This window comes from Phaethon lepturus, unplaced genomic scaffold, assembly GCF_000687285.1.
Source record: "Phaethon lepturus isolate BGI_N335 unplaced genomic scaffold, ASM68728v1 scaffold7008, whole genome shotgun sequence".
In the NCBI taxonomy this organism is placed as follows: Eukaryota; Metazoa; Chordata; class Aves; order Phaethontiformes; family Phaethontidae; genus Phaethon; species Phaethon lepturus.
In genome coordinates, this window is record NW_010559609.1 from 2323 (window position 1) to 24513 (window position 22191).

Consider the following 22191-nt stretch of genomic DNA (forward strand, 5'->3'; position numbering starts at 1 on the left):
GAATGGCTTTGATGAAAATGACAGGCATGGCCGGGGTTAGCTCCTTGAGCCTGGCATCTGTGATTATCCCAGTCTACAAAGGAAAGAAGACAAAGTCTTAGTTAGATTTCCAAGATATACATCAGCTGTATCCCAGTACGCATGATCCTCTGTAATGTTTATGCAAGCTGGACTTATTGGGCAAGTGCAAGCATCTTTTCTGAGATCAAGGGGGGTGGATGAGTCTATTTTAGGTAAAGGAGGGTCTGGATCAAACACCTATCCTGTTCTGTCAGAAGCCTCCCCCAAGTGTAGCTTATTCCAAGGGGCAAGAAGAGATGCCTGCTCTCATCAGATGCCCAAACCCACACATACCTGAGCTGGACTTTGCAGGGGAACAATGTTCCTGGCTATGTCCAGCCACATCATCCTCGTGCTGCTCTTGGTCAAGGTTTTGCCAGACCAGAACCATCTTGTGGGAAGAGTTGCTTGTGCTAGGACCAATTGTGAGCACCTGAACAGGGCTCAGGGTGGAGAACAACGCTCACCTGAGAAAAGCCTAAAAGGCACCAAGTCAGTCTTCCGCCACACCACCAAAATTTGAACATGACCTGGGATACACCTGTCCGTGCAACGAATGCACTCAATGTTTTTTGTGGCCCCAAAAGGCACCACGGGCTTTTCCACTCTCACAGGTGCTCACACCAACAAGGGGAATTCAGAAGGACTATTCCTGAGGGAATATTATCAAAGCCTGCAAAATTGCTTAATAGAAGCTAGAGAGACCAAATGAAAACAAATAAAGAAATGGAAATAAAACTTATCAGTGTTAAAGAAAGTGCCTCTCACTGCAGTTTAGCTTCACATATCATTATTATTATTTCAAATGATCTTAGATCAGACTTGTGGGATGAGATTCAACCTCTCTAGTAGTTCATTTAGTTCTGCAAATGAGTGAATAAAAATAATCCCTCTTGCGACACACCTCAGTTTAATTGTACTAATGCCATCTGTTATACTAAGCTGTGATAAATGCAACTTTGATTTAGGATTTTATATTTCCAACATACTGAACAAACATTAAATAATTCTTATAATACCTGGCAAAGAAGCTATTTATCAAGTATTATTATGCACTCTTTTTAAGTCCACACCATTCATTTCTGAGGCTGGATTTTGATCAGATCTCTTTTTACCGCTGACAATTCTTCAGATCAAATTTCCAAGATATATTCTACCTATTTCTGGGTTAACAAGAGTTGAAATCTTCCTGAGGTATCTCTGTGGAGCATATCATTGTGTTATGTCTGGGCTGATTTGCATTTGCATATTTTATTGCTCTCATCATCAGAAACTAGTTCTACTCTGAAAGCATTTTTCCCTGACTACTGGCACAGCACACCTGGTGAAAAGCCACTGCTCTGTGCTCAGAGAGCTCAGGCCTCAGACCCTAAAGAAGTCTCCACTTCTGCTTGTCCTGGCTTCTCAACAAGTGATTTGAAGAGCGAACATATTACGTTGCCACATATCAACGGGTCCAAAGACACAAAACAGCTGTCACAAGCCAGGGATGCTAATAGATGGACCCAAGTACATATGCACTAAGCCAACACCTCATCCCGCCCAACTGCATTTTGAGGTGTTACTAGCACAGACAGACCTGCACCGCGGCTAATTTAGGTTCAGTTGGCTTAAAAACCTTCAGCACGGCTTGGTTGTCTTTCAGATAGAGTTGCCTCTGTTTGCAGGGAAGGTGCAAACTCTGCTTGCAGGTGGTGATCTGACCAGCAGTGTAGCCAGCAGGGAACATCGCTCTAAGGTGGTCCAGAGATTGCTGGGGTTAGTGGCTTCAACTGGACATGGGGAATGAGAAAAAGAGCCACCTGTGGAGCACGCAGTGACGAAGACCTAATGATGTGCTATCCAGTAAAGCCAAATGAGTAGTTTAAGAGTTGAGATACAGATGGACAAGAGTTTGCCAAGCTATTAATTTTTCAAAACAACCATAAATAAGAGACTGGCTGTTCACAGCACAATTTGCAAGTGTCCCCTCCATGGCTGCATTGTAAGTTTATCACTGGAGACCTCAGCTTGAGCCACATCCTACTCTCACACTCATAGCTCACAAATACATGGGCATTACTAACAGTTGACATCTACAGAAAAAGGCTTCATACGATGTCCCAGCTCACTCCTCCAGGAAAAATTTCAATCTCTCATGTATGAGATTTGGTGTACTTGGTGCCTCTGCAGAAGAACACGACAAGCTGTGATGTTTGGGACTGTGGCACCAGAACTGGGCTGTGCATTGACTGCCCATCTCTTCCAAGGACAAAGTGGTGTGCTGTCCACACCTGGCAAAGCTTCTTGTGGCACATGTGGTGCAAAACCTACCTTGCCCCTTGTGCCATCATGCTCCAGTACCCTTGGTGAGCAGCAGGGCACGTACTTGGCATCAATCTCTCCATTGCTGGGAGCAGGAAAGCCAGGAATCCATCAGTCAGGAATCTCCCATGGCTTGAGATAAAATGTCTCATAGTGTCACCAGTCAAACTCTCTCTCACCAAGTCCCACTGACTTTAACAGTGCTACAGTGACAGATCATTTGGACCCAAAATAACCTGCTTGGTTTCATTCCATCTAATAGCTGTCTGCTGTTTTGTAATGAATGTTTTATAAATTTAAGACACCCAAGGGCAAACAAAAATGTTTAAATAAATAGAAAAATGTGAGTAGCAGAACATAGAGGGACTGTTTCATTTTTGGAGGCACAATCTACATGTGAAATACTCTTTTAAAGGTGGAAGTGTTCCCCAGAGGAGTTCTAAACATGCCCTGCTATTCTTATCAGAGGATAAATTTGGAGTATACAACCCAAGAGAACGGTGCACCTGTTTTAAAAATGCTGCATCCATTAATATATACTGGTGCTCACTGGATTAGAGGCAAAACGAATAGTTCCACTAGGTGGAAATGATATTTCAGTGTGAGCAGCAACATATGAAAATATTCTTTTCCTTTCTGATATAAATTGAAGTATGATACCTGGAGATTATGAATGGTTCTATAAATGTAATTGCTCAGTATCTTTTGATCATGAGGAAAATGTAACCAGAAAAACACATTTACTAAATTCTGGATGGTCTCTGAAGACAAACCTCACTGCTGAATGCAATCACCCGTACGAGTTATCGGAGGGAGGCAAGGGGAGAAGCCATGCATTTCCCAAAAGATTTCTGGCTTTGCACTGCCAAAACTTCCTACTCTTCCATTACCACTTAGGGATAGGTAAAATCTAGGCAGAACTCAGCCATTTTGACCATTGTATTTTCTAGTAATGGTCGTAATGATGGTGAAGGAAAACAGCAGCCGCTGGAATCTCTTTTCCATGGGGTATTCGATAGGCAAGACCAGGAATTTTTAAAAACTTTCTCTGTACTGTCGTGTCCAGCTAATTTGTATCAGCTTAAAGGGTCAGTTTTTGAGGGTAACTGAAATCCAGTGCTCCCTGTAGTAAGGGATTGTGATCTCCAACAGCTGCAAGGGGTTTTGTACAGCAGCCACAGCAAAGGCTTAGACAAGGGAATAGGCAGGGAACTGTAGGACCAGGGCTTGGGAAATGGACTGGGCTGGTCTCTGTTCTGCTACTGTGACTTCTGCTATTAGCAGAGCCAAAACCAGTGAGGCAGGAGATCTGACCTTGTACCCACATGAGATCTTTACTGCAACCTTCTGACAGAGCCTTTGACAATGTTCCTGACTGCCTGTGGCTTTCCAGACCCAATGCGCACATCAATCCATTTCCAGAGAGAAAATGGAGCCTTGACCTTCCCAAGGACTTGTGACAAAATGCTCTGGATGCCATCGGCCAGTGAGTTCAAAGCTTTGCTTAATTTCCTGCCCTTCATGGAAAATTATTTCAGAGAGGGAGCAGAAAAATAAGTGGAGAGTATTAGATCTGAATTGCAAGGTCAGGCTGGGGTATGGTATGTAACAGGCATGGCCTCTCTCCTCAGCATCCTACCTCCAAGCCCCACAACAGATAAAGGAGGATCTGCAAGGTTAAGACTCTAAAAAGCTGCCTCTGAAATAAAAGCCTTTTGCAGGAAGCAAAGGGGAAACTTGACACAGATAAGTAAGTTCTGGGTGACCCACTTTGATCAGTCCTCACTCTCTCACAGATCACTGGCAGCAAGAGCATCGTGCTGGCTGCCCAGAGTAAGAGCTGCATGAATCACTGTCATTTAATTCTCACACGCAGCACAAATTGGGAGTCATGGTACCACAGGCCAGGCAACTCGGAGGACCAAGCCCAGTGGGGATTTGTCAGCCTAAAGGCTCTCGCTCTGCAGACTGTACTCCTAACAGCTGACAACTGCCAGGAGGAATGACAGGGATGATCGTGCTCCTCTGGGATGCTGCTCTGAGAGGTGCACTGCAAGAGGAGTGCTGAGAGCTATACGGGCAGGGAACAGCAAGCGTAGACGTTTCCCTTCAGCTGCCTGCTTGGAGGGTATGGTTCTCCCCTTGGCTGCCCTGAGGCTGGCTGTGCTACAGCTGAAAGGTATTGGGTCACATCCGGAAGAGGAAGGAAGAAGAGCGAGGGCCACCCACACTGTCTGTTTGTCCAGGATCAGCCTACCACCCCCACCGCTGAGCAATCAGCCTGAGTCTGTGTTGACCATACAGGTTAGACTTTCACACAAGCTTTATTTGCCACCCTGAAGGGATAGGTAAAGGTTGTGATTAATTTTTGGCCACAAGCTCTGCCCATGCAGATGACATCCTGCAGCACCCAACAGTGGAAGGGCAGCGATCTGGATTTGTCACATTTAGTTCTGGGGACATGTAGGAAATTAGAATCCTCTCCTTTCTCCTCACTGCTGCTGAACAGGTGACAGAGTAATGACAATGCAGAAGTCTGCCATGTCACTTTTGGAGGCAGCAGTGAAATCACAACCATGCAAAGGTGCAGGGACAATACAGCCCCGAGGGGACTCCATGTTTTCTGTCTGTAGTAACACCATGAGTACCAACCTCAGTTTAGTCGATGTACACTGAGGTTGAGATTCACCTTGTAAAAACTAGGTTTACCAGTCCAAGTTGGTCGCCCTGAACTCCCTTCACAGCCATGAAATGGACGAGTCCAAGGTGTGATCCATCTGACCACCTTGGATACCCACTGCAGGCTGTAGAGGGGAGGCCCATCTTCCACATCTTTCCTATTCCTGAAGAGGCAGCTCAAATCACTATTTTAGATGAGTGCCTGGCTGGACTGAGAAGTTCAGTACCAAGCAACAAGGGCACAACATCCATGGCTTCTTTCTCAACACAAGACCTTTGGTGAGCTCACCTGTGTGTCCCAGCGTGCACCCTCCATGAACAAACCATGCACATATGCACCTTCCCGAGGAGGACTGGCAAAATCTTCTCTGTTCTTTTTTGTCACATCGCACTGCAAGGTCATCTTGTCCAAAGGCCACTCATTCTTTCGGGCTGTGGACTGCATGATGGCTGTCAGGAAAGACTGGGGATTGAAGAACCCAGCAAGCCACACTGCAGAGGGTAAGGAAAAGTCTGCTGTCCAGGCCTCCAGCTCCTTGATGCGAGTGAGGAGGTCAGCAAACCATGTACCCAGGCTGGCTGTGGAAGGGTAAGCCCTCTTTATCCAGGACTCGGGCACCATGTCCAAGAAGAGGGCATTCTGCAAGTTTTCCATGTCACTTGTCATGGTCAGTTCTCCCTGAGTGAGAAAGAGTATAATTAGCACTGACAACTGTTTAACCTGAACAAAGCCTTCTTGAAAGCAGCGGCTGAGCTAGGAAGTGTGGAAAAGCATGACACCCTACACAGTCATGAGTGTTCACAAAGTGTGAATTTAATGAGTTTGGGGTTTTCATTAACACCTTCTGTTGCACATTCCTGTATCCTGATCTTCCCTACTGTAAAAATACTACTTGGAGGAAAAGATGTGTAACAGAGTGACAGCAAGCATAGTTGTCCTTCAGTTGTCCCAGTGTTGTTTCTGTTTCCTCTCATTGACTGAAGATCTTTATAGGGCAGATTTTCAGATGTGCAAAGCTCATGTGTTCTCAAAAAAACAAAGCTCAGATGTGTTCTCACTCACGCTGCCAGGGCAGGATACTGGAGTCTCTGATGATCCACTCCAAAACTGTCCAAATGTTTAGTACATTAAGTCCTATCCCTCTCCTCTCCCCCGCTCTCCTCTTCTCCCTTCTCCTCTCCTCCACTTCCCCTCGCTCCCCTCCTCCTTTATTACTTTGCAGTACAAGTCTTTCTTTTTGACTTCACATGTAGTCTGCAAATTTAATCACAGTTTCTTTCACAGCAGGGAAACACACAACAAATTAAGATATGATTCAGCCAAGCAAGATATAGAGAGAGGTTTGGCTTTTCATTTACCCAGCAATTAATTATTTTTAAATCTTTTAGAAACCTGTATCAGTTATGCTCAGGCAGGAGAAGAGCTGGAACATCACTGCATGGCCAAAAAAGGCTTCTGCGCAGCGATAACAGCATCTCTCTTGAACTGCTGGTACTCTGCAGAGGGTCCCCAGGGTCTGCTCATGTAAAATTAAGAAGATTCATGCTGTATCCAGATGAAATCACATTAAAACTAAGCAAGAGATGCCTGGATGGTACCAGTGTTGAAAGGACAGCTAAGAGAAGCCATCTCTTAGAGATGCAGCAGGTTGCGCAGAGGGGCACACAGATGGGGCTCACGAACTCTGCCGAGGGCAGCGTACACTTGCTTAGCAATGGTGGTGACATGCTGTGGGGCATTCTCCCCAGTGCCATCTGAAGCAACTGTCCAGGCCTCAGATCAGACCAAGCTCCCAAGAGAGGCTGCAGCTCATCACATCTGCACTGCCTGCAGCCTCTTACCCAGCCTGGGGCTGGGAGGCTGTCTCCTTGCCTGTAGATGTGTGTTGCTGGAGGATCTGTGCCACCAAGTAAAGGACCTTCAGGAGGAGTCCAGCAAACTGTTTAACATCAGATACGATGAGAAAGAGACCAAATGGATCTTCTCTGAGACCCTGCAGGTACAAGAGGGCCCCAGCAGTACTGAAGGCAGGCAGGCAGAGTCTGTGCCTATCTGCCTGGGAAAGGGAGACTCCCATGACGGCAAAGGCTGGAAGCTTGTGACTACCAGCAACAGGAGTAAGGCTTCTGTTCCTCCTGCAGATCTGCAGCTACAGAATAGGTTCAGTGACCAGGGAGGAGATGAGGGGTTGGGAACTCGTCAGAACAGACGAGTCAATGAACAGACATCAATGCCAATGGAGCCTGAGCCAGGCAGCAGCACAAGAGAGATCAGCAAGTGACAGTAGGTGACTCCCTGCTGCAGAGGACAGAGGCCTCCATCTTCCAACCTGTCTTGCTGTCTGGGGACATTTACTCCATGCTGGGAGCTTGGATCAGGACTGTTGAAAGACTGCTGAGGTTTGCCCAGCCTTCAGACTTACTTACTCCCTCACACTCTTCCACAGGACCACCAGTGATACCCAAAGATGGGTGTGCTGTCATTCAGAGGGACCTGGGCAGGCTGGAGAATTGAGCTGAGAGGAACCTCACGAAGTTCAACAGAGGCAAGTGTTGAGTCTTGCACCTGAATAGGAATAACCCCATGCACCAGTACACACTGGGGACCAATTGCCTGGAAAGCAGTTGCGGGAAAGAACCTGAGAGTCCTGGTGGACAGCAAGCTGACCATGAGTGTGGTTACTGTGAGGGTGGTGGGACCTTGAACAGGTTACCCAGCAAGGCTGTGGAGTCTCCACCCTTGGAAATTTTCAAAACCCAGCAGGGTGTGATCCAGGGCAACCCGCTCTATCTGATCCTGCTTTGAGCACTAGACAATCTCCAGAACAACTAATCTGTAATTCTGTGACACTCAAGCCAAGCAATCTGCAAAGACAAAAACTTGGAAATGCAGAATCAGCTTCTACAGGTACGTAATGACCTTCACAATTTAAATCTTTGCGTGCCCCATACTGAGCTCGAGGGGTACAACACACCATAGCAGTTTGAAGACTTAATGTTGATCACTGGTTTCCATTATAAATACTTTTATTTGTCCCCCTATCATTTTGCCAAAATTTATCTGACTTACAATTTCTCTTTGCCTCAGGCTGAATGTTTTTTGGAAAGATTAACTGAAATCAGCTGAGCCGTTGCTGAGAACGAGGGTGAGGGAATTGGGTCAGTCTATTCACATTAAAAAATTCCAACTGTTCTTTCACAGGACTTCAGTGCCTCCAGCCATGAGGTCAGCAGAGGTGTCCTTTACTGGGGCCACAAAAATCTATGAAGCTTTAGCAAAAGTTGAAATCCACTTAAAGCAACACAACCACATGTTTAATAATGCTTGTCCAAGTCCTGCAGTTAAAAATCTTTGCAGTTTATTCCTATGCTGACCATGCCCCGCAGAGCTCTGATCTGCAGGTCACAATGACAGGTTACAGTAGTAGGTCACAGCTAGACACCCAACCAGACCATGGGAGAGCAGTACCGAGTGCCCTTGCTGATGGCCCATGCTGCATCTGGCACTAACAAGTGGGAGCGGGCTCAGGGCTGAGTGAAGGCTTAACTCAAACAAGCATGCCTGCGCTCTCGGGTCAGCAAGCATTTTCTCAAGGGACGTACGCTGAGAAGAGGCCAGAGACTCCTGGGCTTGGAAGACAACATCTCATCAGAACAGGAAACCTCCGAGATAACCACGCTGTTGCAAACACAACACTCAGAGCTGCTGGATGACAGCTAAAACAAAGGGCTTGAATGCACATCTACCCCATTAACTGTCTCTTATCAGAGGGAGGAAGGTTCTCAGGTGGATTCAGGCACTGGAAATGTCCACTTTGGCACTTCTGGCTTTTTAGCAACACTTATCTCCCCCTGCCCCACACCCCTCCATTTTTATTTTCCCCCTGTGAAGGTTTCTAACCATCCACAATAAAATTCATTTTATCTGGCAATAAGCAAGGGCAGTACTTCAAGGGGATGTGTCTCCCCAGCACCCACCAATTCAAATCAGAGATGAGAGCACTTTTGTGCTGTCCCCATCCTGGAAGCCACTGCAGCCCTGAGGTCCCCATTCAGAGCTTCTCCCCAGAGATCATAGAATCATAGAATAGTTTGGGACAGAAGGGACCTTTTAAAGCCTTCTAGCCCAACCCCCCTGCAGTGAGCAGGGACATCTTCAACTCGAGCAGGTTGCTCAGAGCCCCGTCCAGCCTGACCTGGAATCTTTCCAGGGATGGGGCATTGACCACCTCTCTGGGCAACCTGCGCCAGGGATTCACCACCCTCACTTTGTCAAAAATTTCTTCCTTACATCTAGTTGAAATCTCCCTTCTTTTAGTTTAACACCAACACCCCTTTTCCTATCGCTACAGGCCCTGCTAAAATGTCTGTCGCCATCTTTCTCCTCAGCCCCTCTCAGCCCTGGCAGCTGCAGGAAGGTCTCCCCGGAGCCTTCTCTGCTCCAGGCTGAGCCCCCCCAGCTCTCCCAGCCTGTCCTCCCAGCAGAGCTGTTCCAGCCCTCGGAGCGTTGCTGGGGCCTCCTCTGGCCCCGCTCCAGCAGGTCCGTGTCTCTCCTGTGCCGAGGGCTCCAGAGCTGGACGCAGCCCTGCAGGGGGGTCTCCCCAGAGCGGGGCAGAGGGGCAGAACCCCCTCCCTCGCCCTGCTGGCCACGCGGCTTTGGGGGCAGCCCAGGGCACGGTTGACCTTTCGGCTGCGAGCGCACGTTGCCGGTTCCTGTCCAGCTTTTCATCTATCAGTAGATCTGTGGTTTCCCACGCAGAAATCTCCCGCCTGGGAAATGTTCATCTCTCAACAGGATTGGTACAAGGCATTAGTAAACATCTGCTCCATAGGTGACTTGTTAAAAGTAGTAAGCTTTTAAAGGCAGCAAGCGTCTGAACCTGCTGGGTTTCCCCATGGAGGACAGATTTCTGGTGGACAGAGAAAATCATCTGTACAAAGGTTTTAAGGTAGTGTTTCTTTGGGGTTTTTTTAATATGCTTGAAGCTAAAAACAACAAATAGGGTTAAATTAAAAGGTAGAAGCAAGACTATTTGCAATTAGCCCTAAAACATGAGGAACAGCGGTAACCATCTTTTGAAACACACATCATCTTCTGCCATTTCATGTGAGCAGGGACCAGGTGGGTCTCTGCCAGTAAATCATCTCATTATTTCTATACAATTATTTTAATTTGTAGGGAATGTCAAAATGATGAGTTACTTGGTAAAAGGTCTTTAATGTCCTGGATAATTCCAAGCACAAGGGACAAACACAAATTGAAGATTTCTCATTTTGGTATTTTCCATGAAGTGACAAAGAAATACATATGCCCCATGCATTTCCTCTGAGGCACCTGAGCTCTTTCTCTTTATCTATAACACACTTTAAGACAACTTACTGACCCACACAACACAAAAGCATGGCCATGTCAGATCAGAGGGTCTGGTAATGAGCTTCACAAGGCTGTCAAAATTATTTGACCTCATCAGGGGGCAGTTGCCATGGCTTTCTGTTTGAAGAACTTCTGTTGGCACACAAACTCTGAAGTACCATTGTGGTTCCTTCTTCATTTATATCACATGGGTCATCATCTCCCATCCCAGGAGAACTTAGACCCTGAGAGGACCTATTCCATCAGCTGGTCTCTGGCTAAAGACATGGCAAGACCATGCAGGAAGAAAAAAAGTCTGAGGGGCAATACTGCACTGGTCACAGCAGGACACTGAGAACCACAGGGATAGTGACAGTCAGAAGTATTTTGCACTCCTGGAAAGGTTTTAAAGCAGGTAAAAATATTGCAAAATATGTGCAAGCAGTCAAATTGATTTAAAGACAACCCTCAGGATCATATATCCTGTCTAGTTTTATTTTCAGAAAACAAATGAATTAGCAAATATAATTCTCAGGAAGGCTTAAGAAAAGCAATTTTTAAAGCCTGCACATTCAAGCATACTTGTTGGAATCTCCTGTGAGGGTTCAAAGCATCTATAGCAGCTATCTCATATAGTTGTCCAAACATAATTATGCATAAATTTGCATTTCAGATGCTGAATACTAAAGTGCACCCGGAATGATTCAAGTTACATTTTCTTTTTTTTTTTTTTTCTGAAAATCCTGGGAGTAACTTTCATTAAAGACACCCTTGAAGGAAATCCTAACCAGCCTGCAGACATTCCCTCAAGATGAGCAGATTATTGTCACAAATTGTTTTCCTGGTTAAGGTTATTTTCACTTGATACAGTGAAATCAGTGAAATACCCTGCTATCCTCACAAAATTTGGGTTTACTTTATCCTTTTATAATATTTATTATCCTCATTTTGGAGGCTTATCCTTCACTGAAGTTGCAAAATGGAAAATCTGCTTGCAAAAATTACACTGGGTACAACATTAACATGCAAGTGTTTCAGCCTAGCCTCTGGTCTCACCGAAGTAATCCAGAACAAAGGGCTTTGAAATGCAACATGCCAGTTATTTTTGATGGCTACCAGTCTATTGCAATTTCTCTCCCTCTTAATGGGATGTCTCCTATTTTTGGACCAAACAATCACTTTTCGCTATACAGACACAATGAATTATTCAAAAATTCAAATTAGGCATGTCATTTCCAAATCACCGCCTTTTAGCAGATAGTCGGTTAAAAACAATAAGACTTGCTTCCTCTGTGTTTTATTTATTCTATTCTGAGATCTGTGGTTCCTGTTACATAAACTCTCCTCCTCTGAGTGCTGTCGGTAAAGATCCCCAGTCCCAGAGATTAACATGCATTAACAATTCTCATAGGAGCCGCTCTCAGAAGGAACAACTAAAGAACAATTTCTCTCCCAAACGGAGCGTGAGACCCAGCTGTCAGGTCAGGACAGCATCACTGCCTACAGAAGGAGCCAACAGCAGCGCCAAGCATCCCCCTTGGCCGTCACCCAAGGCGTGGGAAGGGCCCGCCGGGGGATGCTGGGCAGGGGTGTGGGTCACACACAACATCTAACTCAGCTTTGCGGGGACTGGCATGTGACCCTCGCTTGCAGGCACAGAAGAATTGCCCACTGGTGGTATCTCAGACCCTTCAAATCTGTCTCTTCAGCATACACAAGATGAAGAAACGTTAACACGAATGGATACCGCTACTCACCTGCCCTTCAGTAGTCCTTAAGTCCTGGCCCTGAGGTGTCTCTGAATCACACCGCAGGTACTGAGGCTGTAGGGACCAACCTATGTAGTCATTAGAGATGCCTTTCCTGCAGGTATCATCTCACTTCCCTGACGTGATTTTTGTCGGGGTTTTGGGGAGAAATTTGCACCCGCTGGTATAGCCTGATTTCTGTGGTTTATTTCGTCTATGGTTTTTTTAAGTCCATGCATCCACTCATTCCCCTACCAACATTAAATAGCTTATTCTTCTCCACAATTAAATCTAATTGCTACACATTGTCCCAGTTCCAATTATATCTTGTTTGGTGCTCCAGGACTGAAACATTAAATCAATTCTGTTTACCTGTCTCAGGAAACAGAATTTTCAATTCCACTTCCTTATGCTAGAAAATAAAGGAAATCTGTTTATAATAATTGACTGCATAAATATCAGCCTATTTTAAAATGGATTGTTCATACTGGGCCACCACGAATTGCGTAGCATATGTCTCTCTCTTTAACCAAGACAATAAGCATCAGCAGCAAAGGCAACGCAGAAATGTCTGAGCCAGCATGGACCCCAGCTGCGGGGTTCACAGCGTACAGACCAGCGCAGCTGGGTTTTACAAGCAACCTAGTCCTACCCCTGCAGAGCTGCAGCTACCTGAAATCCCAGAGCCAACCCTAGCACCTCTGCGTGTATGCTGCAGATATCTCCTTTGAAGACCTTTCTTCAAAGCTGCCCTCAGGAGAGGTTTGGGATTGTCATTCAGTCTCAAGACAGGTCCTCCTTGTCCGCCTGTCAGCTCTTTCTGCTAAGGGGCTCATACAAAGTAGTTGCAATTCCTTCCAATGCGATACTTCCCATGCTATGCCAAGCATTTTTGTGAGCTGAGCTTTTTGGTTAAATGGGATGGCAACTTGTCGTTCGGGAAATGATGGACAGGGAATGCCCAGCAACTAAGTGTCCTTAACTGCTGCCCCACACCATGAAATCACCCAGGGAACACCTTTGTGACAATGACGCCTGGAAGGCTTTGGGGTAGCCTTGAACCCACCAGCTTTGTGCTGCATGCTCCAGGCAGCATTACTCTGCTACGCTTAGGCCTTTCCAAAGGATGTTCAGCTGTCATGGTTTTGCCCCAGCCAGCAGTTAAGCACCACACAGCCAACTCCAAAGCACATCACCATACCAACTATCGGGAAGAAAAAACAACTCCATCCCAGCCAAAACCAGGACAACAGCACCTAGCTACGGTGAAGAGCCTTTTGGGGTGACGAGGTGAAGGGCAAGTGTTGCTACAAGGCACCAGGACTGGCTAGGCAGGTCCTCACCTGCAGTGCGGTCTGATCTATGCTGGTTTGTCCCCTAATGGGCAGTCAGTAGCCTTTTCTGTTTTGTCCCACCAACTGCCCGGGAGGGGATTCAGCAGATGACCTCCCTACCAGTGGATGCAACCTCAAAGCACAGCCCTCTTGCACATCCTGCTGAGCCCAGAAATTTGCATCCTACCTGGTATGTCCTGCCAGCCCCAGAGCTCCTCACTGTTCTCCACAAGCAGTGGCCAAAGCCACCACCCAGAGGGACACAGACATCACCTTTCTGGAGCAGAATCTAGTGTCTTACCGGGGTGGAGAAGCAACTGTGGGTGCAGAAATCATGGACAGTATCTCCAGAGGGAAGGTCTGCTCCTGACCCTCCTCCATGAGCAGATGACTCACACCCAGCAAGGGGAGTTTCATTCCTTCCAAAACTCTTAAGTTTTTAGGCTTTTTCTCTTATAGCTCTGGATATTTTATGTCCTTGCACACAACCGATCTTTCCTTTGATTTCAGCTCAACTTGTGCCTTTAATGACACTTTGTTACAGGTTCCCCCCAGTAACTGGGCATTTTGTGAAAGGGTGTCATTTTTTGGCTTCCCTTTAAATAGGCCACGTCTCAATTTCTGAGTGACCTATTGTTGCTGTGCTACAATATCGGGTGGACAGAAGCACTTGGTCTCTATTTTCCAAAGGCAGTCGTTGCTATGTGTTTCTTTAACCTCTCCCAGCACCTGCACTCGTGGCCTGCGGACAATGTGCCATTTGAAATCCATCAGTGAACCCTTCCCCATGGAGTCAAGTTGGTTTTGCAGCCAGCAGTGCTGAATACAGAGTGTGACCCCTTTTATTCCCTGAGCACCTTTTCCATTCATCAAGATTTTATGACGCTGCTAGTTGCAAGCATCCAGAGCTCTTACCTTCAGCCCCAGATCCAGTTCCTTGAGGGAGCGCTTTATTTCACTGGTGAGGATGTTCATGCGCTCACATTCCTGGAAGGCAACCACAACGTACGGCGTCCTCTCCTCCACCTTTGCCATCAGTTCTGCAATGTTAAACTCATCAACCAATTTCTCTAACATCTCTTCCAGAAGAGCTTTCACCTGTGTGCCAAAGGGAAAAGAGAGAGGGATGTTAATGAACGACCCACTGGGCTTCCTCAGCTGACAGCTGCCTTGACGACGGGATGAAAACTTCATCTGCCAGTTAGTGTCTCCGAAAACAATCAGTGTCAGCCGCGCTGGGCGTGGAACCTTTCAAAGAGCTTGCCCCATCCTATTAAAATTCAAATGCTTACAAAAGTTAATGTCAGATGAGAAGCTTTCAAAATGATGGTTGAAAAATATCACCGTGACATGTAGCAGCCTCCTTTCTTCTTGGGTCTTAGAGCTTGTATTCTTACTTCTCCTAAGGTCAGATTCAATGCAAGAAGACGGATGGGGCTATAGCCTCAGATGAGCCTCGGGACAACTGAGCTTATGAGTTGTTTTTCTGTGGTATATTGATCGAGAGAGGTGATTATATAAAATTGAATTTTAAGCTGAATTTGGCATTCTGAACTAATAGAGCTGTGGAAGAAAAGCATAATGAACCAAAATTATTTTCTGGTCAACATTACAGCTTGATTTGGAAACGGTTTTATATCTCTAAATACTAAACAGGGAAAGCTCCAATGCAGCAGCATATTTCCAGTGTCTGAAAAAGAAATAAAACTAACAAAAACTTTTCTGATTGACAATGAGGCATGAAGACCCTAATCTTCACGGGATCAGCTGTATCTCTCAGGTTTATCTGAACGTTAGGCAACTCTGTCTGGAAGTCTCTCACACAATGTTTTGCTTTACTTCTGTGCTGGAACCCGAGCAAGACTTCTGCTTCTTGGGGGTTTTTCAGGAACACGTAACGCACAGCTACAATTCCATGATCCGATGCGCAAAAGCTGGTGTGCGGGTGCCAGCGGCAGCTACCGGCCAGTGACAGAGGCAGCCCAGGGTAATTCTATTGCCCTGCCCGCCGGCACTTGTACTTCGGACTCCGTACTCCAATTTGGTCCCATTGCTGCTCTTCCAAACTCTCCACATTTGCATCAGATGTTACGAAGAGGTGACAACGTGTAGGCTGTCACTGCACCCAGCTGGGTGGCTGAAGTTAAAGCTCGGCTGGAAAAGCTCTTCAGCTGCACCTCAGTGCAGTATCGAAATATCCTCTAATTTGAAATTCCCCTGAAAATCCCTTTGGGTCTGATTTTTTCACAACTGTTGCAGCTCGTTTTCTGTATTTTCTGTAACGTGGCCTCAGAAACCTGTGGGAGTAACTGGACTTGTCAGAGCCTCAGGAAAATGACAGGCTCGCAGTTTCTCTGCGAGCTCCCTAAAACTGCCTCAGCCAGCGCAGGGGCTAGGAATCCTCAAACGGAGGAGCTAAGAGAAAACTCGTAACTCACTCTTAATCAAGGACCAAGTGAAAGGGATACAGCCAGTGCCAGTTAAAGCTCAGATAATGAGACTGAGCATCTCCAGAAGAAAATTAGCTGGGGGAGCATCCTCCCAGGCACAACGCGGGGCAGTGGGGCCACACTCAGTTTGCTTTCAGACAGCTTTTCTTCTCAGAGACATCACGAAAGCCATGAGGACTTCTGTGCTCCTGTGACAGTCGTCTTGGCTGTCACCAGGAGTTTGCAGGATAGCCATGCTCTGTGACACCACTGCTGGATCACTCACTGATAATTTTGCTTCTCTGGCCAAGCAGTTCAATTGCATTTCAATAGCGAAAGGACTGGGAGGGGAGAAGAGGTAGTCATGTTTGCTGTCTTTGAGCATCTCCTTTGGTTTGTTACCTCTGGATTATTTCCCTCACCTCAAATTCCGGTATGAACTGAAAACTGAACATGCTCAGCACTTCTAAGAGCCCCTTAGGCAAAGGCAGTGAGTTCCCCAGCTCCACATTAAGCCAAAGGAAGCACGTGTGAAACCACAGACTTCATATACGCTTTCTATTGGCCATTCATTAATTTGCAAAGCTTGAAATATCTAGCGGGGCCTTTAAGACTACAGAAATAAGAGGCTGAGCAAGTGTTGGCTTATTTCAGATCCTGTTATGAAGGCTTGGGCCAGATTTTAATGAGCTGTGAGTTTTGAGAGGTAGGGCTGAGTTAAGCCTGGTACATAGGCATAGCGAAGGAGTTCAGCTGGAAATAAGGGATAACAAGGCCCCTGGGAGCCTGGGAGCAGGGTGGGACCTGGTGGCAGCGGTACGAGGTGGGCTGAGCTCCGGGTGGCACATCATGCCTGGTGGACGAGGTGCTCAGGGAGCCCGTGGGTATGCCAGTCACATCATGGTGCACGGCGACCAGTGGCTCAGAGACAGTGGAGGCCACAGAAGGTGTATTTGTGACACCTCCACAGGATGATAATGACGGCGCTGCAGTTCAGTGGGTAATTAAAAGTCCCTGTCCTACTACTGACAATATTCCAGTTACATCCCACCATTTCTGGGGCGGTTCTGGTGATGTTCTGCATAATATGAAGCTAGTGCTTTTAGACACTCGGTTTGTTTCACCTTCTTATAAGGTGATATCTTATATCACCTTATAAGAAGCAGTTGTGAGACAATCCTGAGCTGGACAGGACTACTTACGAACAAGACAGGTATCAAAATTCAACAGCTCCTTCCTCTACCACTCTCACCGTTTCTTCCCTGGTCGCCACTCCTCTTTCACCCATGCTGGTGTCCCAGGGCTGCATCTCCAACACGACGCGGAAGAGCTTCTCTGAGGTCTGGGTAAGGAAGCCAATCTCTGCATTGGGATGGAGGCCGTACAGATAAGGAGATTCCGGAGGCAAGGCATCATCTATGTACTGTACAGAGAAATTCAGGTTCAGGTTAGATACAGAGTCCAGGGCACTTTGCCTGCACAGTTCATAGCAGCGGAATTATCACCCACCCGAGTAAGTAAGCCCAGGCTGACACAACTCTGCTTGGGGCTGGAACACCAGTGAGCTGATGGCAGAAAGGAGCGTACAATTGTTTACAGAACTGCCTCTACTCCTGCTGTGAAAATTTAGAAATTGCTAAAGTTTGGCTTGGCTACATATCTCAGGCCTGGACTTTCTCTAGCAATTATCCACTGCGCATTTCAGCATCAATATCCTCAAAGCTCTTGTGGCAATTTAGCTTCCAGTAGTTAAGTGTTACGAACAAAACCAGCCTAATATGTCTATCTCTGTTTCTGCATTTGTGTACAAAGAACAGATGAGATCAGCATGTAGATCAACAAGACCCTTCAGTGTTTCTCATCAAAACTGATGATAAAAGGAGCTTGAAAGGGCCATTTTAGCAAACAGTATGTGGATGTAATTTTCCAGGAGCGCCGCTCAAGTCTCAAGAACCAATACAGTTGTTCTATTCATGCATGAACAGAATGAGTCCATGATGAAGTAGCAAATTACCATTAGACTTGGTTCATCCAAGGGAATGCTGAAACGTCTACAGAAACAGAACATAATGGGAAATAACAGGACGTATGTTGAAAAACTGCAGTCGTATTCACTGCCTCCTAAGACAAATTATAGGGCTGTTGTGGAAGGCATTACATTTATGTGTATAATGTCAGAAAACAAAGAGTTTACCTGATGATAGCCATTATAGTCCATGTTGCCTGGGAGGGGGAATCCTGGAGCAAGGAGGAGCTCTCCCTCCAGCATTTCTGGCTTAATAAACTCTTCCAAATAGGTTTTGCAAAGCCGCCTGTCCCAGTCATCTGTAATGTGACCTCCATACATAATCTCACCAAAGAGGTAGCGTAAATCATCATACGGGACCTGAGGAATGAACCAGGAGGGCATGAAGGAGTGCAGACAGCCAGAGCTCCACCAGCCGTCTCGTTCAGCTGCAGGCTACAGCACTAAGCACTGATCTGCACAGTGAGTGCTCCCACTTCACTATTTCAGTTTTCTAAGTAAACAAATGTTAGGTAATAGTTAAAACCTGTCCAAGGAAAACTGGATCACAGCACAGATTTCCTGCCGTTTCCCACTGAAATGCAAGTTTATTCTAACTTCTGTTAAACCAAAGACCACTATGTATTTTCAATGAATAAAGACCACAGGTACTATTTGCTGTGATTCGTAAGCTGCTACAGATGGGAGTGGCACTGAAGCTTCTCGTCTCACCACAAAGGTATACTGAACTGTGAAGTTATGAAACCAAAGATAACAAGGAAATGGCATTTAAGGAGTCTTCGCAGGAGTTTCAGCACTAGCCAGTCCATCACTGGTGGTTACAAGCCACCAAACAGTCCCACCGTTGATTCACGCACCTTTGAGCTGGCCTCCAGGTAATTATACAGTACGTTCACAGAGATAGTGAGGTCTCCAGTGTTAAAGGGGTAGGAACGGTTCCAGCCTTGGGGGCCAAACTTGCGCCTTTCAGCCACCACAGCATGGAAGTAGCAGAGGGCAAACAGGATGCTCTTGAACTCATTCTCCCGGGTGCACATCTCCAGGGTATCCTGCAATACAGGCAGAGAGACAGGGCTGGGGAAGTCCGCACTGGCCTCTGACTCAGCGACAACCAGGGCCTCCCAAATACACTGAACTTTGGACACGGGTGAATTGACTTGCCCCATCAGTTCATTTCTGTGTCATATACACATTCACTACTTTTCTAAGTTAGCGGCTTTGCATGGCAAATTCATCAGCAGATTCTGACACATATTTTCCAAATTAATGTTTTCTTTTCCAACTCAAAGTAACTTTGCACAGGAACACATACTGATAGCCAAGAAGGGAAGGACACGTGATCCACCCAATGCTCTACACCTGAACATACCCCACATCCCACAGCAGGCAGATGGAGAGAGGCACAGAATCACAGAATCACAGAATCATTAAGGTTGGAAAAGACCTTCAAGATCATCAAGTCCAACCACCAGCCCAACACCACTATGCCCACTAAACCATTTCCTGAAGTGCCCCATCCACACATTTTTTAAACACTTCCAGTGATGGTGACTCCACCACCTCCCTGGGCAGCCTGTTCCAATGCTTGACCACTCTCTCTGTAAAGAAATTTTTCCTAATATCTAGTCTAAACCTCCCCTGGTGCAACCTGAGGCCATTTCCTCTCATCCTATCACTTGTTACTTGGGAGAAGAGACCAACCCCCACCTCACCACAACCCCCTTTCAGGTAGTTGTATAGAGCGATAAGGTCTCCCCTCAGCCTCCTCTTCTCCAGACTCAACAACCCCAGTTCCCTCAGCCGCTCCTCATCAGACTTGTGCTCCAGACCCCTCACCAGCTTTGTGGCCCTTCTCTGGACACGCTCCAGCACCTCAACGTCCTTCTTGTAGTGGCGGGCCCAACACTGAACAGTTGCGGCCTCACCAGTGCCAAGAACAGGGGCACGATCCCTGCCCTGCTCCTGCTGGCCACACTAGTGCTGATACAGGCACTACACAGGGCAAGTGTGCCAGCAGCAGGACCACGACCATGGCAAGGCTCCTGCCGAAGACAACTGCATCTGGAAGAACTAAATTCCATCCTGCCCCTTGAGTACAAAATGTTTCCCTGCGGCAGCAGTTCTTTGTGCTGCAGGGCTGAAGCAGCGGGGAGTTTTCCTGGAAAGGCTACGGCCCCGCTGCTGGGGCCCTCTGCTCAGAGCCAGCCCAGCCGTGCGCTGCAGCAGCGTATTCACTGACCACACAACCTTGCACAGCACACTAAAGCAGGGATGTGAGAAACTGCCAAAAATCCAGGCAGGGGAGACCAAACGCTTGCAAAAAAAAAAAAAATCCAATACAGCCCTTTAAAAGCCAGCACAGCAACGGGTGCTTCCTTTCCCAACTTCCAGGTGACACTTGAAGTTTGAATATCTACAAACCAGTAGGCAGAATCATGATGTCGGAGGTGGAGGGGCGGGAGCCAGAGTCATTTAATCAATGAAAACCAACAAAGGGAACCAGTCTCCAAAGAACACTGAATGGTGCTGGGAGTGGCGTCTCAGCAGCGGGCTCCAAGGGGAAGCCTGGGCAGCCATGCCTGTTCCCAGCAGCGTCAGCATCAGCGTTACAGGAGAGCAGAGCAGCAGAAGGGATGAAGGGCTGGAGCTGTGCGCATGGCATGAAGTTGAAGTTCAGCTCTCATGGGTGAAGCTGAACCCCCTTTCTGTGATTGAAGCTGGGCGGAGGCTTGGGAAGCTCTGGCCCTCACTCTGTGTTGGCAAGAGTGCTGTGGCTGAGCAGCGGAACCCCTGCCCATGGTCAGAACCTGATGGGATGTCCCATGGCCCACAATATGGGACATGAACATGTTGGGTAGGGCTTGCCTGCACCTCCACCCTGGTCTCTGCAAACCCTCTCCAGGAATATCCAGAGTAGGTGGCTCTGATCTGCACAGCTGGGCAAGTGACTGAGCAAGGAGGGAGTAGCTACACCAGTCCCTCCATCCTCCCTCCCCAGGGACAGCCCCTTTAAGTCCACTCTGTTATGTGACAAAGACTACAAAGGGTGCCTGTGTGAATTACCTTCATTGTCTTTATCTTAAAAAAATACAGTTAGTCCTCTAATCCGCTGGGGAGCATAACAGAGCTCAGCGTCTGTGCTGAAAAAGGGGAATCCATTAGTCTAAAGTATGCAAGACCTTGACTAACTGCATAAGATGATCAAGAACATCCCAAACCCTGTTTTCCCCTTGACTAGACAGCACTTTAAGCTCCCTTTATTGTTAGCGACCTGATGAAGAATTGCTGCAGATACATGCTGAGCACCTTTTTCATTTTAGAAAATGCCCCTGGACTTCAAGGGGAGCTTGCCTGAGTGAGCACTGAGTAAGAATCCAGCTCAGTCTCATTCGGCCTCTCTATTTAGTTGTGCATTTTTCTTCAGCTACAAAGCAGAACAATATTCCCCACACAGAAGCCTTCTTTGTGGCTTTCAGCTGAAAGCTAAATTTGAACATCCATTCTGTACAAAGCAGGGAAATGAAGTGTAAAGGGGCCCCACCCACTTGCTCCAGGATTTCTGATAAGAGTTTTATAATACTCTGGCAATTTAGAAAATGCTAATTACTATCTGATTGAAATGAGCAGAGGCAGGATGGAAATGTTACTTGGGGTGAAGTTTCTCCCCTCCCTTGCTCTCCAGGACGTTTCATGGAGGTCAGGATGATGAATGACAGCAGATAAAACGGGATAATCTTCCCTGAGTACTCGCATTAATCCTCGTGCGGTGCCTCCCCACCTCACCCGCTCAGCAATGTCAGCTTCTGCTCTCGAGATTCCCTCCATACTGACGCGTAAGTGCAAAACCAGCTCTGAGCTGCCCCCATTTCTCTGCCCCACGGACCAGTGCCTGGGGTCCACGAGAGGCTGGGGCTGCTCCTGCCTGGTCCCAGGTGGCAAGGGGCTGTATGAAAGAGCAGTCCCGCAAGGTTTGCCCCGCTTGCTCCAGCACAGTCACCGGCGGAGCAGAGAGGCCATCGTAGCTTCAGCACTAGCGATGTGAAAAGGCAGTCAGGGGAGTGAAAGGACCTTCAGGACCTTCTGGCTGCTCTAGGTTTAACAGCCGGGGTCTTGCTGCGAGAGCTCGGCACGCCGAGGCAGGGACCCTGTGCGAACGCAGGTAATGGACATTCCGGGCAGCAGAACGCAATGGTCTGTGTCTCTGGGAAAGCTATCATCATAGACGCGAGTCGTTAGCCCTCGTCCTTTCGTGTCAGGT

General features: G+C 47.2%; 1 protein-coding gene across 1 annotated transcript in view; it reads right to left on the reverse strand.

The window, feature by feature from the left end:
- LOC104625702 (dynein heavy chain 9, axonemal-like) overlaps positions 1-18982 on the reverse strand; it is a gene marked incomplete at its 5' end in the record, with an annotated part of 19205 nt that extends 223 nt beyond the window's left edge. Inside the window, 6 exon segments of the mRNA XM_010293399.1 lie at positions 1-73; positions 5333-5722; positions 14394-14576; positions 17160-17330; positions 18102-18293; positions 18791-18982. The exon segment at positions 1-73 is cut by the window's left edge and continues 14 nt beyond it. Coding sequence (XP_010291701.1) covers positions 1-73; positions 5333-5722; positions 14394-14576; positions 17160-17330; positions 18102-18293; positions 18791-18982 — 1201 coding nt within the window.
- Between the last annotated feature and the right edge of the window lie 3209 nt (positions 18983-22191).